Source organism: Stylophora pistillata, chromosome 10 (assembly GCF_964205215.1).
Source record: "Stylophora pistillata chromosome 10, jaStyPist1.2, whole genome shotgun sequence".
NCBI classification, from domain to species: Eukaryota; Metazoa; Cnidaria; class Anthozoa; order Scleractinia; family Pocilloporidae; genus Stylophora; species Stylophora pistillata.
In genome coordinates, this window is record NC_142528.1 from 9,188,125 (window position 1) to 9,201,227 (window position 13,103).

Genomic DNA, 13,103 nt, shown 5'->3' on the forward strand with positions numbered 1-13,103 from the left:
TATCCTATGAAAGATCCAATCAAAATGCATTTATGATAAAGGTTATTGGATAAAAAATCATATCAATATAATCACTCATGAAATCATGTTTGCCTGTTAGCTGTATCAGAAACTTATGTCTCTTTATCATAAATTTTTCCGGCTTCCTCACTATTCTCTGTCTCACAAGGACAACGCTGAGGGAGGGGCTAAGTGGGCCACGCAGAGGGAAGGGCTATGTGGACAACACAGAGGGAGGGGCTACGTGGACCACGCAGAGGGAAGGGCTAAGTGGGTGTCCCTCTCTTAAATTTATCATGTTTTTTTTTTAAAAAAAGGTCATGAATTGGAACGGGTTTCCTTGACTTTGTGTTCATGATACTGCAAAGTAGTGGTCTGCGGAGCTACGATAGAAACAAGTTACCTCAATAATTACCTTCAGGTCCTATTTTCTTTACACTCTTGTCATCTTTTTTACTAATTTTTTCTTCGATTGCATCCAATCTTTCCTTGATGCTTTCCTCATCCATCACCCACTCTTTAAGAAGCTCTTTGTAGTATTCTCCGAAATCAGGGTCGATGCATTCCTTTTTCAGATCATCGATTGCACTTTGGTAACCTGCCCCTCCCAGTCTCACCAGTGCGTCTTGTATGTCCTGCCAGTACTGATTGAACGTTTTTTCATCAACTGAAGCCTCGCTTGCATGACCATAAACGGTGTTTCTGTAGCTCTTGATGCGTACAATATCTGCCTCAGGGGTTGTGTCCACTGCAGGAGGAAGTGTATCCCAGCCGGTAAGTGGTGGAACAAGACCACAAATGTTTCTCAGCAGAACCGTAAGAAGCGTGATGTCGAAGTTTCTTGATGAGACTGAGGATTTGATGGCAGGATACAGTTTGCCCCACTGGGAAGGATTAATGACTTTTTTGTTTCGGAGCGACTTTAAAGCAGAATGAATCGAAGGACTTAACAAAACCTTGTCCAGGTTTCCTGGTGGACGCTTCTTGTCAAAAGTCTCTCTCAGGACATGTGAGCCGACATCTACCAGAAGTATGCATAACCGGGCGTAATTAGTTGTCTCCTTTGTGGAACGAAACGATGGTGCCGGTGCAGAAGCCATGTAGAATCGTTCCTATAATGATGAGAGATATAAACCCGTCACATCACTAACAACTTTTAAAAGTAGCTATGAATCAGGAGTAATCAGTTCTATTTTGTATAAAGAACGGCCTTGCTATTACAATCTAAATATTCTTATCTTGAGCGAGTTCCATGATTTTCTTTTTGGGTCAGGAGTTTTTGCAGTAAGCGACTAGCGTTCTGTCTGAATTAAATAAACATTGAATTGAGGCGCTTCTTAATTTGACATGCAGTCTTTTTTCGTTTCCCCTCCTTTTTCACAATGAACGAGAAGCGTGCACTGGGCTAGAGTTAGGTCCATGTAGGGTCTGAAAGGCAGCAATTTGAGACTCCCATTAAGAAATTTCACCTGCCGTACAGGGTGAAACGAAATGGAAAAGAATGCTTCGCGGACTATGCACGTCTTAAACTGTCAATAATGAACTTCCTTGACTGTTTGTGTTTGGCCTACAGAACTCTTCTATGGAAAGCGCAAGGCAAGTGCGAAGGGCGAGACACGTGCGAGAGGAGAAGCGAATAAAACCAATTTATTATCCAATTGTACTTCGTAGAGCACAAATAACGCGCGAGACGAGTACAAATATCATGCGATATTATTTTGTACTCCAGAAATATCCACGAAATTCGCCCTCACTGAAATAACAATTTAGCGTGTTGGATAATAAATCTCTTATTAGACGTTTTGTTGCGTATTAGCACTAAGTATTTTTACTCGTCTTTGTATTTTGACTCGCCCTACGGGCTCGTCAAAATACAGCACAATTCGTAAAAATACTCAGCGATACCACACAGCATGTATAATCGCGTTATTAAATTTGCCCTACTCTTCTCGCGCGTGTCTCACCTCTCTCGCACGTCTCGCGCTTGCTTCCGCTCGCCTGAACACCGTCAAAATGTCCGATCGTGTTTACACACAAGTCTACAGTCTCAAGCTTCCTTGATCTTCCCAGTTAGGGCTGAAAAATATCTGATTAAAAAAAAAAAACATTGGTTGAAAAGTTGAAGCCATATATCGAATCTCTATTTTTTGTTTGGTATCTAACTATAGGAAAATTGTGAGATGAATATTACCACAGCATCTCACTGTTTCGACTACACCACACGTTAAAATCTTGAATATTTACAGGTTTTCCATTCTTAATTAATAAATCAAACGTGGGAAATTGTTAATACTCGACGAAATCAAGCGACTGCCTTCGTTCACTTTCGACAAAGTAGTTTAATCTTGAAAGGTGGTGTTTAGTATCTAGTTGTTGCATACAGTTTAGATTTAACGCAAGGCCATTGCGTTACTTACAATCGCTAGAGCTTTTCTACTTTACAAACCGAGTTCAAAGTCTTGAAAATTAATTCAGCTTATGCAGAAAAGAAGCGATTAAAAGTAGGGATAGTAATCAGAGCGATCAAACTCCCGAAATGATGTGTTAGTTAAGAAATAATCACGACATACCTCAAAATGACTGACAGCCACACCACTCGCTCGTCAGGCGTTCGCTGTGCTAGTTTCTCAGATACGTTCCGCAAAAAGAATACAGTCACGACCAACTGAGGCCTCGTCGAGACTATGCCGGATAAATTTGAAAACGCAACTTTAGGTGCAAAAACGGAACAAAAGTTTTCCGTTCACATATGAAGACGGATAATATCTTCTGCGCCCACACTACAGCGTTTTGTCAGAGGCACAACTGCTTTATCTCGCTTTGAGCATTCTCCAGTAAGCAGAACATTGAGCCCGCGATAGGTCCCTCTACCGCCAACTGTTCACGAGGATTTCGTTGCGTTTTCCTTGCTTCGTTCAAACTTGAGATGTCACGGCGTAAAAAGCAAACAACTAATGCCAGAGATAAGACAGATTACTTCTCTTGGTCCGATGACGAAGTGGAATTGTTGCTTAGTTCTACAATGAAGTAGAAAACATCGAAGGAAATGGAGAACATCGATTGGGAGTCTTGTCAAAGCAAATACCAGGACATTCACGACAAGTTTGTAGAACATTATCCGACCCCTGAAGAAGCAAAGGCATTAGGAAAAGAATATCCACATTCAAGAACTCAAATGACGAAGGCGATTCTAACATCCAAGTTGAAAACAATCAGACAAAAGTATCGTTTAGCTGTCGACGATGGTAGACGAAGCGGCAATGGCAGAGTAGTTCTACTCTTCTTTGAGTTGTGTGAACAGATATGGGGTGGTTCTCCTGCATCTACTACCATATCATCTGGTATTGAGACAACAGAACTTTCAGAAATGTCTACTGATTCTGAAGAAATCAGTCGCTCTAGTAGTAGTAGTACTCCAGATTGCCCGATAAGTTCCATCTCTACTGATAACATCGAAGACAATTCTCAGTCAAGACATAGAAGAGATATTACCTTCCACTGTGGTACAAGAAAGAAGGAGTTTGCTTAATTCAAAACTGGCTGGTCATAAAACATGAAAAGCTTAAACGCTAACTTCCAAATGACAGCCAGTTGGTGACTTGTGCTCAAGAGGAACTGAAAATCAAAAAGCAAATGCTAGAAAGGATGCAAGTCACAGACAAGCAGCATGCTGAGTATATGAACAAGATGTTTGCCAACATGGAAAGAATGACCAACTCAATCGCTGATGGCTTTGGCTGATTGAGACAAATAATGCTGCCTCAAGAGAGATTTCCCCCACCACAAGCTCATTACTGCCATGAAAGTCAGCCTAGTGCCTTTATGCCATCTGCACCTGTGTCTCATCAAATGGACAGACCAAACTCTGGACAATATTCATTCACCAATCATTTATTTTCTGATGAATAATGAAAATCATTATAAAGTGTTAGCTATGTTAGACATTTTACACACTTAATTAGTATAAAGTATATTATTATTATTTTTATTGAGATTACATAAATCAACAAAAAGTGTATGCAAAACCTGCAGATATATTGATACAAAATTTTATACAAAATACAAGTTTTATACAAGCTGATCACAATGAAAAAAATTGTTGCTTCTTGTTAATGTTCTTGAATTTCTATTTGAGTTCTGAGTAGGTTGAGTTATGGGCTGAGTTATAAATACCCTTTGCAGTTTGCAGTCATCGCAGTGGCAATACAATGCTTGAATAGCAAATAAATTTTTTCTAAGATCCTATGGGAAAGGTTGCAGTGGTAGGCAAACAAACTTTGGATATGACTGCATTTTTACAGATTTCTAATGTCCTTTGAGATCTTGTATTAATTTCTTAAAATAAATAAAATAAGATGGTTTAATAAGTGACTGCATCACGGAAAGGGCCTCTTGTAAATGTCGATGCAAGATGTTATTACATAGGGTCTCTATTCTTGGGTGAAGCGCGACGACTGCTATCTGTGCCGATCGCTAGCTAGCATTAATTAAATTGACAGACTTATGTCGTTTGCTCGCCAAAGAAAGGAGCATCAAAGGTAGAACATATAAGGCTAAAGCATGTTGAAAATCAGACAAACCTTATGCAAAATAGGTTTGTTTATATCAGCAACACTTAGAACTGAATTTAAATCTCAAATAACTTGCGTAAAATTTAATATTTTAAACTTTTGCGATGCGTAAATTATTGTAAATAAAGCTAAAGCTTAATAATTCCTTGGACTGTTGATGTTCAAGAATTGAATAACCTACTCTCGAACTTTCGATATATATGTGGAAATTTGATCCATGAGTGAGAAGAAAAAGCCGGAAGTGATTTTTCAGCTGTCGTTAGCCGTTGCTATGGATACACCGTCCGTCTCTGATGAAAGGTTACGTCGACAACGCAGGATCACTTAGTTTGACGTCCTGGAGAGAACGCAGAAATACAGGTGGATTTGAGATTAAAATTGCCGTACTTCGAAGATGATTTGATGTCATTCACTCCGATAACCACATTAAATTTTCTCGGCTGTTGTACTTGTAGTCATGTCAAGCTTGCAAGTTCCCGGTGAAGGAGGAGATTACGCTGGTCGAGGCAGATCCTCGAGGTTAGTTGTCATGCAGCTTAATTTTGTTGTGGACAAAAATCTCTGTAGTCTTGCAAGTAGCTTAGCGTAATGCGTACTTTGAGAAAAAAATTCTTAACCTTAGGTTAAATTTAACTTCGCTACAACAGATAAATACCAAAAGTCGTCCGTTAGTTTTGTGCAACAAGCAGTCGGCATTTCCTATTTTGTTTATGTTTTTTGTCCGGCCCGGCTCAAAGTGCGACATCTAGCTATACGAATGTACACACTTTTTTCTCTAGTAATCTTTCCTAAAGGACTCTCTGAGATTGACGGAAATTAAAGAATATAGGTAGCCGTGATACCGCCCAAACTGGTTTGAAAATAAAATGTGTGTTGCAGCTATTAAACTTACTCTTACACGTAAAGCAATTTATTTAAGCTTAAGTAATAGAGCACTTTTTCCGTGTTTATATAGCCTCATCTAAACACGAGGTTGGCTGGGAGAATTCAAGACAGTTTGCAACTGTGGTGGTTATATACCGGCCATGCCATTTGTTGGCTAACTGGTAGAATTCATATTAATTACTTTACTGACGTACTACTATCCTCTGTATAGAACATTTAAATTAGCCTAAAATCGCTGGGAAACGAAGGATTTTCAGCTTGGGAATGAAAAATATAAATTTTTACCAAAAGTAGGGTGTACGCTCGAAAACTGGAAGTAATGTATAATTGGGGGGACTTATATTTACATGTGCTACAGAGAAGTTTAACACTGCATTTTTTAATCATATCAGATCAACTGGGGATGATGTTCATGTAAGCTAACTGGATACTTGTATAAGTTATCTTTTAAAGGCTGAAATTTCATGCATTGTTTAAAACAGTGGTAAAATGGAATGGAGTGAACAGAAAGACATTCTCCTGTGCCATGAAGTCTTGCAGGCTGAGCCATACAGGGCTAAAGAGAAGACTGTGGGCAGAGCACAGGCATGGGAGAAAATTGCCAACATTCTCAACAAAAGAGCAGTGTTTAAAGTTAACAAGAGGTCTGTAAGAGATCATTATATGGTCCTGGTGGAAAAATTAAAAAAAAAAAAAGACTTCACAATAGTTAAAAGCCAGTGGCATCAGTCCTGAGCCAACCAAGCTGGACAGACTACTCAAAGAAATCATAGAGAGAGCTGAGGCCTGTGATCAGTCAAGAGACAAGGAGGATGAAAACACAAGAGAGAAATAACAGAAAGAACAAGAGCAAGCTAAGGATATCAGGCTCAAAGCCATGGAGTCATTGAGTGAAACGAAGAAATGGTCACTTTCAGATGGGGATGGTGGAAATCAAAACAAGGCCAAAAAGAGGCAATCCAATGGAACTGAAATGGTGGCCTATTTGAGGGAGCAGGCAACTGAAGAGAACAGGCTAAAAGAGAGAGATATAGAAATAAGATCTGTGCAGTTGGAGAGAGAGACTGAGAGGCAGCAATTGCTTGACTAGCAGCATAACAGCCTGATGCAACTGCTGTTACAACAGGAGCAGCAGCAACAACAACAACAACAACAAAAGTTCCAGTAACAACAACAGCAGCAGTTGCTACAAATGCAAACCTACATGGCTCAACAGCAACAACAGCAGTATAAGATGCTTATGCCAATATTAGAAAAGAAAAATTTAAAAAAGAAGAGCACTCTCCTATCCACGAAAATTTGAAATAAGCACCCTGCCCCCTTCCCTGGCCCAGATTTGAACATTAATACTTGTTTTCAATTCAGCTTGTGGACATGTTTAAAGTGAACTGAAAAGGATCCCTCTTGAATGAGCACCCTACTGTTTTAACTCAAACTTTGAATAAGTACCCTGGGCACCACTTATTTGAAGATTTACAATATTCTACCCTGAAACATATATTTCATGCCTTTATTTTTTGTAATATTGTTGGATATCTTTTGAGCTACTCTTTTAAAAACATTTTTTTTAAACTATGATTGTATCGGCCCCAACCAAAGCAACAGTCCGGTACATATTAACTTCATTGATCAAAAGAATCACCATCTACTTCAGTTGGAGTCAGTTAGTGTGATGAAATTGACTGCTTACATATTTTTTATGCTTAACATATTTTTTATTGCTTGTGATGTCTTCATGCTTTCTGTATTACATTTTATATAATTTGTTGATGACACAATTATTCATACCAGCATATACATTGTAATTACTTATCCTCAAAAGGTATATTACTGATGAGAAATTAACGCCATGTATAGAACTTTAAAATTTACATGAATTGCTATAATATAAAACTGGGCACATTACTTTGAAACAAAATTTTGATTATAACACAAGCCCTTATTTTTATTTTGGTACAGAAGATTAAGTGATGAGACAACCAGAGTCCCCACAGTTATCATGTTATTTTTAAAAACTTGTAAGTACATAAAAAGCAAATTGATGTTAGTTTTTTTATTTGTCTGTCCTGTTATTAGCAATTAATTTCGTCCAAATCTGTGGATCATGTCACCCAAACGACATGGGTATGCAAATCATTTTAGCAACAGTCCCTCTATGCGGTTGGCCTTAGTTCGTTGGTGGCAGCACAGACTCGCAGGTAATCCAAGGGCATCAGCAAGTCTAACAATGTCCATTTTTCTTACTCGAAACTCCTGAAAACACTCTGCTTCGTCCATAGAATCGAGATCAAAACGATCGTAGTCGGCGTGAGGAAATGATGGATTTTTGGAGAAACTAGCGTCATACAATAACAAAAATTCTTCTTCGGAAATAAAATGATGACACCATGCTAGAGAAAGCATTTCTCGAGCTTCCTTTAAACTGGACATCGTCAGGATCGAGAGCGCGCCAAGGAAGTGTTTACATTTTCATGGTCGACCGACAACGTCTGTAAATTAGCGTAATTGTTTTGCTTAACGCAGTCATGTCACGAACTCTGTTGGCGACAACGTCATTCCCAGGTTCCCCCTCCTGCAAACGATCGAACGTCCGTGACACCCAAAGTCATCGATGCTTCAGGTCCCTATTTTCCCGCTAAAAACGACGTCCTCGTTCCAGACCCCCCGCGATTACTTGACGTCGTCGTCGTCCCTTTCGTCGTGGTTGCTTAAGCTCCCTAATAGTTGCACACGTGGGAAAGCTGTCAATTTGACTTCGCACTGTTTCACCTACAACTGATAGCAAGGGGTTTAAAGTTAATTAAATTAAAGGCCATGAGCTAATATATTGTTTTCATCAATGCAATCTCCATCTTTCTCCACCCTGATGCATGAGTGATAGGGCTATGTTTGCCAATATTTTCAAACATAGGCATGCTACGCATGCAGGAGTTATTTTTTTGGATACGTAGGTTGAAATGGGACACCATATAACTGATGCTGGTGTCTGAATAATTGTTGGCAAAAATAAACTGCATTGGTACAACGCTTCCTGCAGTCCCCTCCACAGCCCTAATTTGAACTTGTCACGCAACGCTATCTCTCTCTCTAACATTGCATGACGAGACTAAACAACAACCTGCTCGTAGGTTAAAATTGTGCTTATTGCTGTTCCTTCGTCAGAGACAAAGTCCTAGTTATTATTCTGATCATTAAGGGCCAGAATCAGAAATTCTGTTTGGTTTTTCCTGTGCAAGAAAATGCACAATAGCGTGCAGTTTTTAATTGGCGTAAAGTAATGTGGTGGCATATCCAGGGAACGAGGTTGAGTTTTGGCATCGAGTGTCAGTCAGATTTGAAGTACTAGCCGCGCATCAACGATAAGCTTGTTACAGTTTATACTCATCTTTCGAGTGAACTTAAATATATTTATTTAAAGTACAAACCTAATACTTTGAATCACTACTATTGTTAACGTACTGATGAAAACAACAACCCTCGGGAACAGTAATAAAACCATCTTATGTAAACGTTGGTGATTGAAACCATCCGTAAATAAATATTGCGAACAAAACAATTCTACTTCTCTGACCAAAAAAAAAAACTTGTGGAAGTCACTGCCACATACCTTTAATTTCAATCAGCCTTCAAAAAACTTGAGGTCTATAAAATGCCATATATCGTTCCGAGGCAAAAAAAAACTTGAAAGGTTTGTTATTAGATGTAAGCAAGAGAAATCCTTGTAAATAAAGTCATCGCGTTCAAATACAACTTTTTATTGAGTGATCCCGCCTTTCCTCGGGCGATTTTGGTAATTCCAAATTGTCATGGATGGCATCAACTTTTTCCGAAGTCTTAGTCTCCATAACTCTCCATGTTAACAAACCATGAAAAGCACTCGACAGCGATTTTGCTAAAACAGCAAAGCCCTCAATTGGAACCAATTCAATTCAATCCGCTGATCCACAAATCCGGCCCAAATATAGGCTCCGTGTAGCTTCTTGTTCAGTAACAGATGGTTGCCTCAAAATACTTTTCCATATAATTTTGCAGTGGAAAGCTCTATTTTATCTCTTACAGCCTCTGGAAAAAGATATTTTCCTGTCTCCGTTCTTCGAACAAGTGAAAGTAGATTCAACCAAGAGAAAGTATCATTCTTCAAAGGATAATAAGGTGGGCTACTTGATTGGTTGTTGCCTATCTGGACTTTGCCCTTTGCGTGCGAAATACGTGATAAAATGTAGGTTGTTTACAGGAAATTGACACGCAATGGGGTAAAGTCCAGGTTAGCTATAAGCGAATTTTATTGGTAAAAAACGTCTAAGCACGTGAGAGTTGCGTGGAAAATTAACCGACCGTACCATTCTGTCCCTTGTGAAATATTTTTCATTGAGGTAGATTTATGTCATAAAATTTGCGTTGTTTACTGGAAAATGGCATTTCATCTAAAAAAATCTAATCCATACTGGCGAGTAAAAAGTAACACACAATTGTAACGGGAAAGTATCGTTTAAACAATATTTAATTCATGGAGGACTTTTAGAAGCAAAGAAACGGATATGTAACATGGCAGTCGACGCAGAAAGTAAATGTAACTTGGTGGTCGTTTCAACCGCTGCTAAAAGAACAACCATATGGCAAAAAAAAGATTATCAATCAAATATGATTTACGCAAATACCTTGCGCAAGATTTACCAGAGTCAGTAAAACTAGTCTTTCCGAAACAACACGCTATAGCGCTAAATTCGTGTTAGGCCTCCAGCTGACGGTGTATGCGTTGTAAGTGAAGGAGTGGTACACAAAACATGCACGTTTTAACTCGCTAATCGGTAGAAAAAGTTCCCTGACGACCTTTCAAATCCAGACAGATCATAGCGATAAAATCCTCACGAAGGACATGAGCCATTACACTGAATAGATGATCTTAAAACTCTTGTAGATGTCATCTTACCTCGTTCCTTGAGCGAAATTCAAAATTGGAATCGCTGATTAGCTCATATATAGCAATGAAATATCCTGAAGTTGCTCCTATCAACATCTGAAGTAATATTTGATTCAAAATTTTTCTCATGTTCCACTCAGTCTCCTTCAGAAGGAAGAATAAGCATAGTCGTACAACGATCACAACTCCACCACTTTCCCAACACGACTGATACATTTCCTTAATTCGCGAACCGCTCTCTCCGACTCAAGCGTTGATTCGCTGAAATTTGAAGACCTGTCAAACCACAAATTAGCAAGAACGCTCTGATTGGTGCGACAGCGAAAAATACTACAATCTGATTGGTTTGTGATACACCAAAAAATTGGGCCAATCACATTGCGTTGAGATACACCAAAAAAAAGATGCGCCAATCAGATTGCTTAGAGATACACCAAATTGCGCTGATCAGATTACACTACACCACAATACACCAATCTATACGCTAATATATAGTTATTTTTTCTTAAAAAAATAACTCAATAAAGGCTGAAAGTTTCAAAAGAAACTGTGGTGCTGCGTTGGTGGGGATAACAAGGTGATTTGGTTATGTCAACTAAGTTGAAATTGTAAATTGGCCACTGTAACGAGTAAAAAAGCTGACGTTTCTAGCGTAGGCCCTTCGTCAGAGCGAATGACGAAGGGCCAACGCTCGAAACGTCACCTTTTTTACTCATTACAGTGGCCAATTTACAATTTCAACATAGTTGATATAACCAAATGTTTTCAATACTCTGGACATCATTTTTAACTTGGAAAATAGCAAAGCCATTAAATTTTGTACTTACGTGTAAAAGGAGCTATGTGATTGGTGGGAACAAAGCAACGAGAAAAACACAAATAAATTTTTCTCGTTGCCATGTTCCCACCAATCACGTAGCTCCTTTTTCTGCCTTTAAAAGCACACACAACCCACAATTCCTCTATTCGCTCCGACGAAGAGCTAACGCTCGAAACGTCACCTTTTATAATCGTAACGGTGGCCAATTTACCATTTCAACTTTGTTGATATATTCAAATTACTAAAGAATGGACAGTTGGCTGAGAAGGTGTATCTTTTTAACACTGTTTAAAAAGACACACAGATTGTATTAAAAAGTTAGACCTGAAAATTTGACTTTGTTCGTTTCTTTTGTCTTGTCTATAAAATTGGGTGATGGATATAAAATCGAATGGGGTATATTTAGTAAATAAACCCCTTTGGGTTGCTTGTATGTTGGCTGATAATGTCCGCAGCTGAGAGATTGTCCGAAAATGAATGTTTGGCCGAGAAGCGAAGCTTCGAGGGCAAATATGAAATTTTGAGGGCAATCCCCCAGCCAAGAACATTATCAGCCAACATACCAGCAAGCCAGAGTGGGGTTTATGTATTTTATTACCCTCCCATTAATTTTCACATCGCAATTAAACTGCGCGTAAACACAGTAAAAAAGCCAGTGGTGATCTGATGGCGAATGCATGTGATTGACGCAAGCAAAAAAAAAGAAAGTTTGGTTTCCTTCCTTGTAAATAGGAGAACGGAAAAGTTGAAACTCTTTGTTGACTTTGTTTCTTTTTCACGGAAAAAATCGGAGGATAAATATCAACACGGACAGGGGTTACTGCATGATAACTGTCCTGTGATTTTGCACCACGTGACGTAAAGTAACCAATAATGTAACCAAAACGTAAAGTAACCAATATGCCTGGTTTAATTTTAACCTACAAAAAAGTATCACTACTAGTGTGGACAATGTCAGACAGAAATGCGTCAATGAAAACTCAATTAGGGTAGACAAGGCCAAATTAAATCCCTGCAATGACACGGTAATTTTTTTGTGTTATTTCTATTCTATTTACTAGCTGGGTAATGGTTACAACAAATTTGCTAGGGTTCATATTACATTGTTTTCATTGTCTGAAATGTGGTCAGAAACTTTAGTAATCTTTGTTATAATGGGTTGGTAAAGAGCTCTGTAGTCAGGCCAAATTTCATGAGCTATTAAATGAGCTATTAATCTCAGTTTTGGTAGCTTGAAGTGGCTTAGTAATACTGCTCACAGCTCCTTATCTCCTAGATATAATGCTAATGATTTGCAGGTCACTTCCATCTGACATGTTGTGTTGTGCCAGGAAATATTCCTTCAATGCCTCCTTCATGGAAGTTTTTTTGGTTTGCAGTCTGGCCATCTGGAATATAGGCAATTTGAGGAACTCTTTAAATTACACAGGGGTTCTGTGCTACACTTAATATTGCAGTTTTCAATAACATATTTTGCATACTCTGAAATTCAGACCTAAAACAATGGGTACATTTTTCACTGCTGACAATTATCGTAGCTAGCAGACCTCTCTGGAAACAAAGCTTCACTTCAACCAGGTCAAAAGGTCACATCTGTCAGTTGTGACTGGTAGTTTTCGATCTATTTTGCTTCTTTCTGTTTTTCAAGGTTTGTTAGCTGTTGCCATAATTATTATTGACAGCAACAGGAAATTGCAATCATTAGTTGGGTTTTTAACTTCAGATTTTGCATTTAGGCCCAATCTGGTTTAAGCTCCCTGTACTGTATAGAGTGCTTTTACAGGCACCATTTAAAGTAATTAATATACCAATATGAGGATGCCAAGGAACTTTTTTTGAAAACGATAAGGAACATCACATGTACATTATTTTCTTTAATTTCAGATTTAAGTTCTGAAGAGGTTTT

The 13,103-nt window shown here is 38.6% G+C and overlaps 1 protein-coding gene and 1 pseudogene across 3 annotated transcripts in view; one reads left to right on the forward strand and one right to left on the reverse strand.

Annotated features, from left to right (window-relative positions):
- The window catches only part of LOC111347183 (uncharacterized), a 28,124-nt gene extending 25,305 nt beyond the window's left edge, over positions 1-2,819 (reverse strand). The window contains exons 1-3 of one of the 2 annotated variants that reach the window (XM_088734928.1): positions 2,571-2,819; positions 1,965-2,087; positions 416-1,112 (exon numbers count right to left, since the gene is read on the reverse strand). In XM_088734928.1, the coding sequence (XP_088591054.1) occupies positions 416-1,100 (685 nt within the window). In that variant the 5' untranslated portion in view covers positions 1,101-1,112; positions 1,965-2,087; positions 2,571-2,819. The remainder of the gene's footprint in view (positions 1-415; positions 1,113-1,964; positions 2,088-2,570) is intronic. The other variant, XM_088734929.1, reaches the window with a different exon arrangement.
- Positions 2,820-2,843: 24 nt separating this feature from the next.
- LOC148721714 (uncharacterized) lies at positions 2,844-7,374 on the forward strand (annotated as a pseudogene). Its single transcript, XR_015992176.1, has 2 exons — positions 2,844-5,090; positions 5,939-7,374. The product of XR_015992176.1 is annotated as an uncharacterized LOC148721714 (transcript).
- Positions 7,375-13,103: the final 5,729 nt, after the last annotated feature.